Here is a 16,563-nt window from a genome sequence, read left to right on the forward strand (position 1 = left end):
TGATTAGCTGCTCAACTGTGACATTAGTACAGCCAGGTTTAATATCACAAGAGCTCGCTTCTAATCTGGTCCAATTCTGGAAGGAATTCGTCATTTACTTTCCCTTGGTGATCTCTACCGGCCGTGTTTAATATCATAGGATAAATAAATGAGGGCTATTACACCAGGACCACAGTACTGGTGAAGTCAGTGTTGTGGGAAAGAAGGGCATATAATTGTTGATATGGTATGATACAGGGAGTGTCAGGAGGATTAGGATTGGATATTGAATGATATTTCTCTCTGTGCAAAAATAAGGTTGGTTTAAAGAATAAAGGATTTCATACAAAATATTGATTGTTACAGTATATAGCAATTTTATTGCAGAAATAAAAAAAAATAATAAGTTGGCACTTAGTGATTAGCACTGTCGCCTTGCACCTCCAGGGTCTGGGTTCGTTTCCCGCCTCAGGTCTGTGTTTTTTTTTATTAAAAATTAAATTTCACTTTGGTCTCACTACTGTTGGTCACCACTATATGATGTAAGGAGTCTTTAGTTTAAATGCTTTGTAAAACTCCATGAAGCAAAAGTCTCTCCATAAGAAAGTAACATAATAAAGCTGATTTTGTTTTTCTACTCACTTCAAGAGAAAGAAGTAGCAGGTTGAGCTGGGAAGGACCGTTTATAGCTGCTGGAATGTACGTGTCTCTCAGACAGTCTACAACATGGAAAAGTGATAATAAATGCATCATTTAAGCACACGATCTCAGTGTTATACGAATTCCTTTGATGTATTTATGTCAGGTAGATTAATTGATAGGAATAAAAGAAACACTTTGGGTTTCATAGTTCGTGGAAAATAATCATCTTTACAGAAATATTCCTTATTATTGTTACGCTAAGAGTAACAATCAGGGCATGAATGAAGTTGAAAAAACGTTTAGCTGAAGGTAAAATAAATGCCATTAAATGGAAACGACTTTAAATGCATACATTAAGTAGACTTGGCTCATGCAACTCAAAAAGCATGCTGCTTTAATTTAGTAGGTGGATTTAAGTGAAAGTTATATATGATCAAGAATGAGTATACTTTCAGGAGCATTTTTATTCTGCCTGTATCAAAATACCTTTTTTTTCTAGAATTTATACAGCTTTAACCCCTTGTGAGGGATTTTGTCCTGTTGTGACTTGAAGTCATCAAACCCTCCAATGCTTCATTCACATTAAGGCATTTGGCAGACGCTCTTATCCAGAGCGACTTACATTTTTATCTCATTAAACATCTGAGCAGTTGAGGGTTAAGGGCCTTGCTGAAGGGCCCAACAGTGGCAACTTGGTGGTTGTGGGGTTTGAACCTGGGATCTTTCGAACCGTAGTCCAATACCTTAACCACTGAGCTACCCCTGGCCTAGCGTTGATGGTGTCCTAGCGGTTTCCACTGTGATTCTCGTCTCAGGTCTGTGTGAGTGGAGTTTGCATGTTCTCCTTGTACTCGGTGGGTTTCCTCCCAGTTAGGTTAACTGCCATAGTGTTTGCATGTGTTTGGCCTGCGGTACTATATATTGGCACCCTGTCCAAGGTGTACCCTGCCCTTATGCATAAAGTCCCCTGGAATATCAATATCTCTAATATCGATTGCAGCAGTTTAGCCAGGGGATAACCAGGGTGTGTTCTGTCTCGGGTGGACCTGCGAGCCTTCTTCCTCAGTCAGCCAGTATAGATGAAGTTGGGAGCACAATCATACAGTTTGTCAAGATCCTCTCAGTGGTAGAAACTCTGTAGAAATTGCCCAACTGTTACAGCTGTGCTTGTTTCATCTTTCTGAGGAAGCAAAGTCTTGCTGAGATAGCTGATTAACAGTGTATTTGCAATGCCTAAAGCAGAAATTTCAGTATAATACATCAAACTGACAGACTGTAATGTTGAACTTAATAAACCAGCAGGTTGTAATTTGGTTATAATAATGAAAACTCGATGGAATTGTTCAAAAAACATCAACATTTTTTTATCAAATTAATTCTCATTTTCCAAAACAGCCCAATACCAGCGTTGTCCCGACATCTGTAACGTTGCCAAATTACTGTTTCGACAACCAAAAAAATCCTGCTCTAGCTTCGTCTGGTTCGTTTCATTCTCATTCACGAAAATGGGATTGCAGTATGTGATGACATAATCATGACCCTGAAAACATTTTCAAACCTTTCGCAGACTATGCAGAGTTCGTGTTTCTGGGCCTGTTCCTGGCTGAGATGTTTCTAAAGATGTACGGTCTTGGCTTCCGCCTCTACTTCCACTCCTCCTTCAACTGCTTCGACTGTGGGGTAGGTGTGCTGTTCAGAGTGTTTCTCCTTTCCGCTGCTGAATCATTTTGTGCCTGTCAGCAGAACGTCGTGACTCCGGCGTACAAGGTTCTTTTTCGTATGTTCTGTCTTGCTGGAGTTCCTGTAAGAATGTGTTTGTCATATTATCCGTCTGGCACCTTCGTGCAGGTCATCATCGGCAGTATTTTTGAGGTGGTTTGGGGATTCTTTAGACCTGGGACATCATTCGGGATCAGCGTGCTTAGAGCTTTGAGACTGTTGCGAATCTTTAAAATAACCAGGTACGTCTGTGAGGGTCTGTATACCATCCGGTGCAAAAGTTTGTGCACCCTCGTGTCTACATGGCAAAGAAATTAAATATAAAAAAAACTATTATGATAAGATATCATAGTAAAAAAAAATGTGAAAGATAAAGAGATCATAAGAAATCATGGCAAAAATCATATGGAAATTTTAATTTGACAATGAAACCAAAATTTATTTATGAGAGAAAAAAAAGGAAAGATAAAAACAAAATTCAGAAATGGAAGAATGATGCAATGCAGAGTAAATTTCTGAAAATTAAAAAAAAATGAGTAGCAACAATTGCACGATGGAGCTTTTCTCATCTTGTCTTCTTCTTCTTTTTCTTCTTCTTCTCCTTATTATTATTATTATGATTAATTTCTATTTTGTACTTTATTTTATTATATATTTTTTAATAATGTAGTATATTTTTTCATATTTTATTATGGTTGTATATATGAGATATATATGTAAAATTTACATTTTTTATAAAAATCTTTTATTTGAAATTTTAATTTTATATGAGAATTTATCATTTTAATGTTTAAAAAACAGTTTGTAAACATTTTCCATTTCACACCCTGCATATGGGAGTGCAAACTTTTGCACATCATGAGTCTTATCCTGGCTATATCTTTCCTTACTTTATCCTGCTTTAAACCAATCAGGTACTGGGCCTCTCTGAGAAACCTGGTCGTGTCTCTGATGAGCTCCATGAAGTCCATCATCAGCCTCCTCTTCCTGCTCTTCCTGTTCATTGTGGTATTCGCTCTGCTCGGGATGCAGCTGTTTGGTGGCAGGTAACATCCAGATGTTGAGTCTATGAGTATCAGCTGCAAATGTATTGAATTAATTAATACATTTAATGCGAAAACATACCTATTGTAAATACCACCATCTACCTTAGCCTTTTTTTATTAATATTATTATATATAATAATAAGTTTGTACAAATGATAGTTCTTCATGTTGAACCAGGACTTAAATATTTATATGTATGAAGTACTGTATGGGGTATTTTAATCTTCAACCTCAACCTTTGAACAATTATTGCAATTTTTACACAACAGCACTATTGAATTATCAATTCTGATTGGTCAGAAGGTGTTGATTGATTTGAATATGTTATTGTTTCCATAGTAACAGCACTTTGCTTAACATTTAAGAAAGTTCCAGGAGTCGGTATACACCCTCCAGGACTGAATGTGTACTGATTTCCTGGTAACAATACACACAAATAATCAAGATAATATGAATTATATGCGAATAATTCTCAATGGGAAACAGGGAAACAGCATTCTTCAAGTGGACGGCATTCTTCAACATAAGCCTGTTCTTGAGATATTTTTAACCTAAAATCATTGTTTATTATTTGCAATGTGTTTGTTCTTCAGGTTCATCTTTAAAGATTACACTCCTGCCAACTTTGATACATTTCCAGCTGCTATCATGACAGTCTTTCAGGTAGGTGCCAAACCACAGCGTCAAGTGGAGGCGGTTTCAGTGTTCCAGTACTACAGTATATTCGTTCATTTATGTCTCATCACTTTTTTTTCCCTTTAATCAGACTTTAAATCGTTTTAATTTAACCTCAGATTTTGACGGGTGAAGACTGGAACGAGGTGATGTATAACGGGATTCGCTCTCAGGGAGGCGTACAGTACGGCATGTGGTCCTCCATCTACTTCATCGTGCTCACGCTTATTGGTAACTGTATCCTTCAGATCTGTCTCGAAATAAATAGTTAATTAAACATGCTTAAAATTATAACATCAGCTACATTTTCGTTCACAGTACACTTGTTTCTGGACAACCCTGTAATATTTATAGAGAACAGCATCATGAGGACTAAGAATAAAATATCCCAAGCTTAAACCCAATAAATCCCTTGCCTTATAAATAAATTAAAAGATTTAATGACTATGGAACGACTTTAAGCTTTCTACGCAAGGGCAAAAAATCACTAGTCAAAAAAAAAAGGAATCACAAGATTAAGAGTAAACTCTCCAGATGATGCTTCCAGCACCATGCTTCACTCTCAGGAAAATATAATGTATTTCATCTACTGTTAAACCAACATCAAATAACTTATGTTTACTAGGGATGGACCACACGCTACCATATTATCATGATACTTAGGTGCCGATTTGATTTGAATTGTGATTTTGATATTGGTTTTTTTCTGATTTTATTACAATTCTAAAGAAATCATTTAACATATTTTCATTTCTTTCACATCGGACGCTGTGCAGCCTGTAAATAGGGTGAATAGTTAAGAGTGCTCCATTATGGGGTGTAGGATTATCGGAGAACATCAACATTTTGCCACCTTGCAAATAAATGTGAACAAATAAATTCAAATTTTATTTAAAGACAAAAATTGTTCTGGAGTCAGTGGGGCGAAAAAAAACAAATCGCACACAAACACATCACGATGCATAACTGAATCGATTTTTTTCAGTATCCCACGGAAACAAACCAAGTTTAAAAACAGCCCAAAGTTCATCTTTGTTGAATTGTCAACACAGATCTTCATTCGTCCAATGACGTTTTCCAATGGCGTACTCCAATCCTTGACCACAATTTGACCAGATACACTGCTGAATGTCTTCTTGGCCATCGCTGTGGATAATCTCGCCAATGCACAAGAGCTTACAAAGGTAAAGGAAATCATTTAGTTTATGATATAAATGCAGGAAAACCACAACTGGCACATGACCCAGTCAATCTGAATGTGTCCAGGATGAAGAGGAGGAAGAGGCGTTTTTTAATCAGCGGTACAAGGGTCGGGAGTTTGGCCTCTCTGAGTAAGTGTTATCAGTCCTGTCAGTAAGTTTGTGCCCCCTCCTCCTTGTACTGTATGTACTAGATATAGCGTCGTTTTCATGTAGCTGAACATGAATCAACTGGCAGGAATTAGCCTGATAAGATGGTGTAGTGTCATTAGAAACTTTCTTTCTCGTAATCAAACTGTTACAAACCCACTACATATGGCCTAGCATCATTTATTAATGTGCCATCCGTCTGTCGCTGCTGGAATGAGTCTTATAGAATGTTCCTTGCTATTTGCTAAATGTAAAAGAGGAAAATAATGCAAAGCAAAGATTGAGTGTGTTTACTCAACATCATGATGTCGCAGTGTGTTTCCCACAGACAGAAAACCTGTAAACCTTAATTAGACTAGAAATACTGTACAGTATGATACGGACCAGAACTTAAAGATGGGCCACATCTGGCCGGAAACTAAAATGCGGCAAAACACTATATGTGGTGGCATTGGGGACACTTTGGGTAAATTTTTTTCAAATATTTTAAAAACATGATTTCGTACAATTTGATTTTTTTTTTCTAAGAAACATGTATTTTTTACATTGTTATAATCAACACCTGTGTGAGAGCTATAGCTGTAGGTCTGGAGCTTTCTGCTGTCTAATTATTGTTCACTTAAAATTAATACTTTCTAGGTTATTTTGATTAAATATTTATCAATCTACAAGGTTATTGTAAGACAGTCATAGTAGGTGACTATATATAGACTATACAGACTATAGTGACTTTATATAGAAAGTACAGTAAGTCATAAAACACTGCCCAAGTTTTATTGTTTCATTAAGGGATATTTATTTATAATATAAAGTTTTTATAATTTTTTTTATTTAAAAATCATAATAGATGATATAAATGTTTAATCATATATAAAAAATGTAGGTTTTGCTAGGACACTAAGTAGGTATTATGTTAATAACACCTTTTATTTAACCTTTCAGTTTTTTTTAAAAACATTACTTTGTGGATCATGCCTGTAAATTCCAGCAACTACAATAATGTTATTCTTTGTTTATTTCATTGATGAGTGAAAAAACAATAATTTAATATGAATTAAAGCATCAATTAATACATTATCTTTGCTGCGATTTATTGGGAAAATTATAAGCCAGGCTGAATGTTGGGAGACAGAATTTATTCAATTGAATACAGTACTGTGCAAAAGTCTTGGGACCATCATTTTGTCAATATTAAATGAAATTATCTGATGTAGATTAAATTAAAGAAATAGGAAAAATCTATTTAAAAACTGGTTGTTCATGTAAAACCCTCAGCAGCAACCTCTTTTCCCCTCTCGTCTGTTCCACTCCGCATTCAGCGTCACCAGTGAACTAATCGCAGACCTGATCATCTGTCATCATCTGCACCTGTTTCTTACTGGTTCATGCCTCAAGTAAATTTTTTTATTATTTTTTTTTTTTAAAACATAAGTCAATGTGTGGCTTAACAAACGAAAAATATATATTTCTCAAAAAACGGTCATGTATAGGGACTGGACTGAAACTGAGAGACAAAATTTGTTAAAAAAAAAAAGAGAGGCAAAAAGTCCTTCAGGAAGCCTGGAGAACTCATCCTCTAGACTGTATTAAAAATACAAGAAGGTCTGGCTCTCTGGAACAAAATATGAAGAAATGAGTGGAACTCGAGGCATTTGCACAGTACTGGATATACAGTATTTTCAGACCTTTAGACACAAAGATCAGTAAGTTAAAATTAAAGTTAGGATTATTTAACATTTAAACCAACATCAATTAACATCAGTTGACTTAATTCTGTATAAAATCTAGTGGCGAGCTGTTACAACAACATTTTTTACAGTCCTCAGTCCCAATGCTGGAGCACTGACACCAGAGACTCCTTTATCATTTTAAATCAAAAATAAACTGACAACATTTATTTCTTGGCTAAAAAGCAGTAGATATATATTTTTCCATTTTTTAAATATTTCTTTTTTATTTTAGTCTAATATTGTTGATTGTTCCCATGGAAACTTAAGTGTATTAGATTGAGCATAGTAGAATAAACCTGTGATTGTCCTTGTACCCAGAATTAGAATGAAAATTAACATTAAACATGTAAACTTTAAGTGTAGTTAAGTTTGATCAATTATGTCGTTGGCGTAAAAATTATGCCTGAACTAACATTATGTACTTTGTATTTTAATTAGTTTTAAAAAACTAAAAATTATAGTTTTATTTTAGTTTTAAGGAACTACATTTGAGGTTATGCACCTGGAAATCCTGTTTTTCTAAACCAGGAATGATGCATGCTTGCTTGCTTGCACTCTCGCATGCCCTTTTGCCTCTTCCCTCTCAATGAAAGACCAGTATCACTTTAAGACCTAAAGTCCACTATACCAGTTATTTACATTACCCCCAAAATGTTATGTGAAAAAAAATAATAATAATTGCACTAACCTGATAATTAAATTGTTGTGGGAGAAAACATGATGTTGACGTGTATCTTGGATGATGAAAGCCGCGGAAAAATTGTCTGATGCTTCCTGTAGAAACCTTTGCCTGGTGCATTCAGCATAGCTTGAAATACTTAATGCCAAAATATTATGATGCTGCCATTGTATTGTCTTGTCAGTTTATGGTTATGGAGTGACAAAGACTAAACCATCACTGGCACTAAAGCGCTAGCTTTTTATGATGTGGAAAGCTTCGCCGAGTTGTTGCAAGATATATCATGCTATTGCATAAGGGATGGCTCTAAGCCTGACTAGACAGCCATGTGTCCGCCGCATTAGCCAGTCATGAAAGCTTTTCTCTAGGGGAAATTCGATTTTTTATTTTTATTTTTTTTTATGTCTTGAGTTTTCTCAATCTACTGTATGCAACCCACGGCGTTTGGCAGAAAGTGCTGAGAGGTTCATCCATTCGAGAACTGAAGTTTTGTAAGAACGAGGAACAAGAATCACTGGCATTCAGAACATGACACTGAAGTTTGGGCTTTTGAAAGCAGTATTAGCAAGGGAGTGTGGGGGAAGGAAAGAAAAAAACCTATCATGTAGAGTAAACCTGTTCTGGAGTGCACTCTGTGTGAGAGAAAGTGCAGTGACATTTAGGCACCGTTGCTTCAACAGGGATCCTATTGGATTTTTTGGCTTCTGGCTTGGATTAAGTCGTGCAGTCTGGCTGTACCATTGAGGTATTTTGAGGATCTGAGCCCATCCAGAAGCCGAAATCCAATAAGACAACTTGTGTGTGTGTGTTTGTACTGGGAAATGTTTGCACTCTGCGATAAATTGTGTAGACATTCAAAAATGTCATGTATTCCGGTGGTTTAGGAACACGCCAGATGCATGGCTGGTTTGGGAAGGGAGGGCTATTTAAAGTATCCTAGAGCAAATTATGAAATTTCTTTCATGAGTAAAGAAAAATCTTCTGTAGCCAATCAATTGGTCCATCTTCAGTGATCTCGAGTTGGTCTTTGTCACTCTGACTGTTTTGTCTGTCTGCTGTACAAGTACACTAATGGCTTATTTCCAACCAATCATTCATTTGGTCACATGGACAACAAAAGAATGCGTATAAATGTGAGTAGCGCTGTCTCTCTATCCCCTTTTTTACCTGTTCCACCTCCATCCTTCATCTTCATCTTTTTGTCTCATTTACTCCACATGTGCAACCTTAATACACTGTTTCTGTTTGGAAATTGTGTCCTTTTCATTTACCAGAAAAAAAATATATATATTTCAAGGGTCCTTCTTTGTTTTATTTTATTTTCCTCCCCACGAATGTCCCCTTTTTTTTTTCCAGCAACTCTGAATTTCTTCAACCCGAACCAGTAACCATTATTTTTGAAAGTTCTAATTTCTCAGATTTGGTCAAAGCCACACACACACTCCCCGTGAATGATACTGTGATTGTGAATTGAAAAAAAAAAAAAAAAGGATAATTATTTTTGTGACTAAGTCTGTGTTTTGTGGAAGCAGACGGAGGCGCAGACCATATCTCTACAGAAAACGAGCCATTCATAGAGGCAGGCCTAACCCAGCCGAGGCAGAGGATGAGACAGCGGGGGCGAAAGCCAGTGAAGAGCAGCCTCCTAATGCCTTTGCCAACCGGCGTGACAGACGCAACAAGATCAAGATGTCTGTGTGGGAGCAGCGCGCCAACCAGCTGCGCAGACGGCGTCAAATGGCAAGTCGCGAGGTTCTGTTCGACAGCCCCACTGAGGACCCCATGGGCACACCCATGAGTGGCCACCACCAGACACACACCCTTGTCCCTTCTGCTGAAGCCAGTCCAGCACACCTGCCTGAGTCACCAATGTCAGTCATCATGCCTTTACCTGAACCACCCATGTCTATCTCAATCCCGCTACCTGAACCGCCTGAATCTGAGCCAGTGTCTCTAATGGGCTCAGGGATGGAGGACAGATCCTCAGGCACTGTCCATCGCTCCAATACGGACAGGAGGCACCGGGTGGCAAGAAAGTTCCGAGCTGCTGCGGCGGCAGGTGTCGTGCAAGGTGGCCGACACCGGAGGCACAGGCATCGTGAGTCCAGGACAGAGAGTAAAAACACAGACGAGGAACAGGGTCCGGAAGGAGGAGATGACGGAGAGGCTTCTCAGTCCAGACAAAGCTTACTGACGGACGACAGTGAACCAATTATGTCCCATCAAGCTAGCCTGGAACAGCAAAGGTACATCACTTTCTGGACGTTGTGTAATGTCAAGGAACATCATGTCTAGAGTTCAGCATAATTCAGCTTTAGTATGCAGGTTATCCTGATCAGGGTTTTAAATGCACTCCGGACAGGACTTTATGGCCACATACATTCAAACACAATGTAGTGTGACCAACTATACCCAAATTAGAGAACCAACACAGACACAGGGAAACCGTTGGAAACTCTGCACAGTTGGTAACTCCAGCCAAAGCTTATAGAGATATAGAAATGGATATATTTCAGTCTTTTTATTTACTGTTAGCTATTTAAAGTCTAAATTGTAGTTCTAGTTCAAAGTCATCACAGGGCAACCACAGTCAATATCCAAAAGAGACAAGCAAAGGTCAAGAACCTAAGAAAGCAAAGACAAGGTCAATAGAGGCAAAAAAGAGACCAGAGCTTAACAAGACGTTTGGAAACAGATTAATAGTGAGATTATTTGCAGTCATGGTAGAAAAGGTTTGGACGATGGAAAGGTTGCAAGAATGGACCTCTCCATAACAAGCAGAAATCTTTGACTTTGCCTACATAAGTCTAGATACCGCAGTTACCATTTGTGGAATCACAAATATATCTAGCCCTGTAACTGTAGCTTGAAGTCTCCAGTCTGATGATTTTCCTTCATAAATGTATGCGATTGTTTTATCTATAAAAAAAAAAAGGATGCCCAGTATTGGTAAACAGCTCCGTACCCTTGGGGCATGACTACACTAGACCTGCGGGTGTGCTGTGGTGTCTGTCACCAGGACATTAGCGGTGGATCCTTTAGGTGCTGTGGGTTTTCCATGGATGGGGCTTCCATGGATTGCACTTTTTTGTCTGGTAAATTTTTAGGGATGCTTGACTGGATTGAGATCTGGGGAATTCGAAGGCCAGCTAAGCCTTGTACACAGCAAGGTGTGTTGCAATTGGTGTTCTAGTGCTTTCTCTAATGGCAGCATTGACTTTTTTTAGAAGTTTGTCTTGTGGGGATTTGGTCCTTGCAGGCATTGGCGAGCCATGGTGCCCATCATCCAGTCATTATTTCATTGGTAAAAAAAATGATAATAAATGTTGTGCAGTTTTTACACGGGATGCCCTTCCTGACACAACCCTCTCATTTGTCTAACTGGGCTTAGAACCACAACTGCATGCAGTGCCTGGGTAGTGTGGGGTGTAGCAACCCACCAATGGAGGGCCTCCAGCCCAGATCCTCAGATCCTCCCAATAAGCAACCTAGAGCCATAGCCACCTGAGCAACCACTCCCCTAAGCTAGTCATCCATATTACTTACTATTATTCATCAATATGCATCATATAAATTATTGAAAAACAGTCATATACACTTGCAAGTGCTCTGTGGCTTCAGAAATCCTTTGATGATGATGACGAACCTATGATGACCTTTTCCAGGGACAGTGTGTGTGAGGTTTCCGCGAGATCCGAGGTGTCTGAGAGTGAGTCTGGACTTCAGTGCACCTGCATGGCTCTGGACGAAGACGGAGAGGCCGAGTCCTGCCCGCAGCACCGGGGAGAAAATGCTCCAGAGCTTAATTACCTCTCAGGGGAAGCCATCGATAACGAGAACAATGCATGCTATTTAAACCAGGGGGAGTCGGAAGCTAGCATTAGGAGAGAGATGTCTGCGCAGCCACTTTTGGAGTTAACGCCAATGACTGGTAAAGTCATCATTGCTATTATTAACTATTCTATTCATTTTGTAATGTACATTTATTATTTGATTAAAATTCTCATGCAAAAAGTCGGTGAATTCCACTACAGTTCAACAAGTACAAATTTAGTAATGTTGATTTACATTGTTTATAAAATTCTATATCTATTCCTATTGGAACACTATGAGGCCTATCTTAAATAGCTCTAACGCTTCTTCGTATATGTTCGCTGGATGTAGTAGCTTATCGTCCATGATGGAGATCTGTGATCTATTGCAGTCAGTTTTAAGGATGTGGAAGCCTGTCACTCAGAAAAGACCAGCAGAGATGATGATGAGGATGAGGATGATGACGATGATGACGACATGGATGAAGACGGCCCAACAAAGCTTACCAAACCTGAGGCACCGGATAGCATGTTCATTTTCAAAAGCAAAAACCCGTAAGCTTCCAGTTGATTCCAAAGTATTATATGTTATGTTTAAGCCAAATTACAATAAAACTACATCTTGAAAAGTAATTCTTGTGAATCTAAATCGTAGGATCCGCAGAATTTGCCACTATGTAGTGACACTACGCTACTTCGAGATGACCATCCTTCTTGTGATCGTGGCTAGCAGTATCGCTCTGGCCGCAGAGGACCCCGTGTGCACCAACTCCGAGCGCAACCGAGTAGGAAATTTAACATTTTAGTTTTTTACACTTCAGGAACCCAAACCATGCTTGTAGGATACATACTGTATGGGTTGCATTTTTTTTACTTGTAGTGACATCAAGGTTTTTTTTTTTTTATGTGATGTTTTTTCAAAATAATTCAGAAATTTTTACCTGATTCAAAAAATACATGAAATTTTTATTTTATTGTTCAATCATTTGTTTATTTGGCGATATTTTTTATGTATATATTTGTTTATGAGCATTTTTTAAAACTAGTTAATGTGAAATCTTTATAATTTTTTTATAAATAAATAAAAACAAATATTAAAAATCATCAGATTTCATTGTTGGATTTTCTCTTCCCGCAGGTTCTTCGTTACTTCGATTACGTCTTTACTGGCGTGTTCACATTTGAAATGATCATAAAGGTATATAACAATTTTTTTTCATACTGTACTTTATAAATTTTAACACTTTCTTCCAATTATTTCCGTTTATTTTGTTTTAATATCATACTGAAAATAGTATTATTTTATTTTATTTCACCTTCATACCTGTTAGATGATCGACCAGGGCCTCATTTTGCATGACGGCTCATATTTCCGAGACTTGTGGAACATCCTGGACTTCATCGTGGTGGTTGGAGCTCTCATCGCCTTCGCTCTTACGTGAGTGATTTTCCTGTAGCTAACTGGCTTTGCACGTTGAACTAATACTAAAACGCGATACAGTAGCTACATTGTATCATGTATTTTTCTGGATTTTCTAATCTGTTAAAATTATAGCTAGTTAAAACAACAAAACACAAGTCTGTTTATTTATTTATTTATAGAACTTTTTGATAGTTCCACAAGCTTGATCGCCTTTTATCATATTTGTAATTTACTTCTTGGAATCTTTCACTTTCCATAATTACAATTAACTAATAATCCCTATTTAAAAGCTCACAAGGAGGTACTTATTGATATTATAGAACAAACTCTCACCGGCCACTTCATTAGGTACATTTTGCCTTTGGAACCGCCTTAATTCCTTATGGCACAGATTCAACAGGGTGCTCCTGATGCACATTCCAGTTGCTGTGGGTTTGTCGGCTGCATATCCATGATGTGAATCTCCCGTTCCACCACATCTCCGTAGGATTTAGATCCGTGGAGTGGTGGTCGTTTGAGTACAGTGACCTCATTGCCATGTTCGAGAAACCAGTTTGAGATGATTTTAGCTTCGTGACATCCTGCGGTCATGGACATGGTCAGCAACAATACTTAACTTAATTACGCTGCAGCATTTAATAATGCTCAGTAGGTGCATATAAGAAAATACCCCCCACACCACTATAGCACCGGTAGCAGAAGCCCGTTGCCACCAACAACCACGCCATGTTCAAAATCATTTAAATCACTTTTCTTTCCCCTTCTGATGCTCAGTTTGAACTTTATCAGATCGTCTAGACCATGTCTACATGCCTAAATGGGTTGAGCCGCTGCCATGTGATTGGCTGATTAGACAATCGCGTTACCACGCAGTCGAGCAAGTGTACCTAAAGAAGTGTCGGCTTGATGTAAACTGGTGATGACGGTGATGTTTTATGTGGCACTGCAGTGTTTCTCCGTTTTTAACCTTGTTCTTGCTGTAAATGTTTTTTTCTCTGTCGTCCCTCTCTCTCTCTGTTCTCTCTGTGGACTGTGTCATTGTGGCTGCCAGGAATGTTATGGGGTAAAGCCACACACTTCTCATTCATATTGTTTAAACAGATGCATTATTTATGTCAGTAATGTTCATGTGTGCCGTTTGTGGAGTGTTTTGTCAGTTAAATACCTCCCATAAGGTTTTATAAGGTGTTTATCAACGCCGAGACGCGTACACTATATTCAAAGACATTTTATGTTGAGAATTAAATCATAGCTGAGTCAAAGATCTGAGCACCGAGTATGATATACTTTCTTGGCTGAATTTCCCAGGATGCACTACCTCTTTATGGCATCCCCCTCTAGAAAAATGCAGTGACGAATACGAACAGTGGTTTTACATTTCAACTCTTGGTGTCTGAATGTATTACTGTGCAAATATAAATATTAATGAGAACTAGTGTAGCAGTGTGATGTAATTCCCAGGTAATTGGATCCACGAGTGAATTTGAATGTCAGTGTAGTATGCCAGAGATAATTTCTAGCAGACCTACTATATGTACTTTGTTACCGTAAAAAAAAAAAAAAAAAAAAAAAAAAGTGTCTATGCTTAATACGTGGGCTGAATTTGGACAAATGCAAAAATCCCTGTAAGTACCATAGCAGGGGTCTTTACAGAGTCAAGCAGCATTAAATGAAGATATTTCAAAATCAATGTTAATAACAATAATAATAAAGGCATGAGTCAGAAAGCAGGGCTTAGAACTGCATGATGCAATTGGCAAGACTTCTCAGGGGTACTGAGACACAACGGGGAATAAATAAACAATCCAATCAAGGACTTAACCCCGAAACCGGCGCACACAGTTGAGGAGCGAGGAAGCAGTGAAAGAACATTCACATGACCGTTCATTAACCAAGGCACATGGAGGACACGGAACAAACGCAGGCACCGTTTAAACACTACTATAATAAAAAATTATGCCGCAAACTTCATACATAGTTCAAGTATGCGAGCTTTTGAAAGTATGAGGGGCGTTCAAGTCAAACCGGGACTTTTGGTTGGTTGTACGGATTGATAGAACACAGTCATGAGAGTGAAAGAATCCAGTTATTTCTCTATATAATCCCGATGCACTTATCATCTCAGTGTTTCACTGGTGCTTGGATACCATCAAGGTAGAAGGTTTTCTCAGAACACCCGAGCCATAATCAGAAACGCCGGCCTCCCAGGAACTCCTTTAACCATGTGATTCCTGAGAAATTTCATCACAAGTCCCAGTTTGAATTGAACGCCCAACATATGCTAAAAGTACTCGATTTATATATCAGTGAAACAGGCTGGATATCAGGATTGGGTCATAAGTATGTCCTGCAGAGTTACTCACCAGGATGATAGAACACAGTTCTGAGAGTAAAATCTCCCTTTAGTTCTTTATTGAATCCATCAGATCACTTTGATCTATACACATTTTTACTTTCTCCTATTTCCATAATCTTCTCTTAATTTAGTGAAGCTGCTTTGAGACAATGACCATTATTAAAAGTGCTATATAAATAAAATGTAATTAAATTGAATTTATGTTTAGATGCATTTTGTAAGCAAAAACTAATTTATAGCCTAAATCTAAATGATATTATTTAATTAATACTCACATGTCTAGAAAAGTGTTTCCAGTATTGCATTAGTAAATAATTAAAAAAAAATGAGTTATAATGCCATATAGTTTCCTTTCTTTTTTTTTTTCTTCTGTACTAAAAGAGGATTATGTCTCTGCGAGTTTCTGACTTTTAAGTTCCAGTCCATTTGAAATCCACCTAATGGGAGTTTTTTCAATCACAGAAACAACAAAGGCAGAGACATCAAGACTATTAAGTCTCTGCGGGTGCTGAGAGTTCTCCGGCCTCTCAAGACGATCAAAAGGCTCCCGAAGCTGAAGGTACCAGGATGTGTTCGAATTGTTCTCCACTGCACGCTCACTCGAAAAACTCGAGCAGTCACAATAACAAGAGCAGAACGCCCCTGAACCGCGGTTCAGTGCTCTGAAAATCTCTCACACATTTTTCGAGAAGGACTTGATGACTGCTTTGTCTTTGTTATGTGATATATATTTTAGCATTAATAAAACCACTGAATGAAAGTTTGTTGACCTCAAATATACCGTATGATCTAAATTACTGGCACAGTTAGAGAAAATAGATCAAGTAGTAATTGTAAAATGATACAGTTCAACATTAATTTCATTCAGAGCGACCATGAGCTATACTATTCAGATACAGCTTCCTATTCAGTACTCGAAGCCTTAACTGCTTTGAATTTTAAATAAAATAGCAGTCATTTTTTCAAAAAAATACATTTTATGGCATTAAACTCTAGTTAATAACGTCCCTATAAGTCCATGTTTATGAAATCGGTTATTGCGTCTTTAATCCGCATTGTACCGTATTGTATATATGTATTTCGCCAATACTTCTGATTCTGCCTGAAAACAGTTGTTATCGAAAAGCAAAACTGCACAATATTGATTTTAGCT

The 16,563-nt window shown here is 37.9% G+C and overlaps 1 protein-coding gene across 1 annotated transcript in view; it reads left to right on the forward strand.

The window, feature by feature from the left end:
- Nucleotides 1–16,563, forward strand: part of cacna1eb (calcium channel, voltage-dependent, R type, alpha 1E subunit b) — a 71,878-nt gene that overhangs the window by 34,093 nt on the left and 21,222 nt on the right. The window contains exons 12-25 of the mRNA XM_053497950.1: nucleotides 2,189–2,301; nucleotides 2,470–2,582; nucleotides 3,255–3,386; nucleotides 3,980–4,049; nucleotides 4,181–4,298; nucleotides 5,178–5,245; nucleotides 5,328–5,392; nucleotides 9,352–10,065; nucleotides 11,485–11,750; nucleotides 12,024–12,186; nucleotides 12,287–12,416; nucleotides 12,770–12,829; nucleotides 12,963–13,069; nucleotides 15,873–15,969. Coding sequence (XP_053353925.1) covers nucleotides 2,189–2,301; nucleotides 2,470–2,582; nucleotides 3,255–3,386; nucleotides 3,980–4,049; nucleotides 4,181–4,298; nucleotides 5,178–5,245; nucleotides 5,328–5,392; nucleotides 9,352–10,065; nucleotides 11,485–11,750; nucleotides 12,024–12,186; nucleotides 12,287–12,416; nucleotides 12,770–12,829; nucleotides 12,963–13,069; nucleotides 15,873–15,969 — 2,216 coding nt within the window. The remainder of the gene's footprint in view (nucleotides 1–2,188; nucleotides 2,302–2,469; nucleotides 2,583–3,254; nucleotides 3,387–3,979; nucleotides 4,050–4,180; nucleotides 4,299–5,177; nucleotides 5,246–5,327; nucleotides 5,393–9,351; nucleotides 10,066–11,484; nucleotides 11,751–12,023; nucleotides 12,187–12,286; nucleotides 12,417–12,769; nucleotides 12,830–12,962; nucleotides 13,070–15,872; nucleotides 15,970–16,563) is intronic.

Source organism: Clarias gariepinus, chromosome 1 (genome assembly GCF_024256425.1).
Source record: "Clarias gariepinus isolate MV-2021 ecotype Netherlands chromosome 1, CGAR_prim_01v2, whole genome shotgun sequence".
Classification (NCBI taxonomy): domain Eukaryota; kingdom Metazoa; phylum Chordata; class Actinopteri; order Siluriformes; family Clariidae; genus Clarias; species Clarias gariepinus.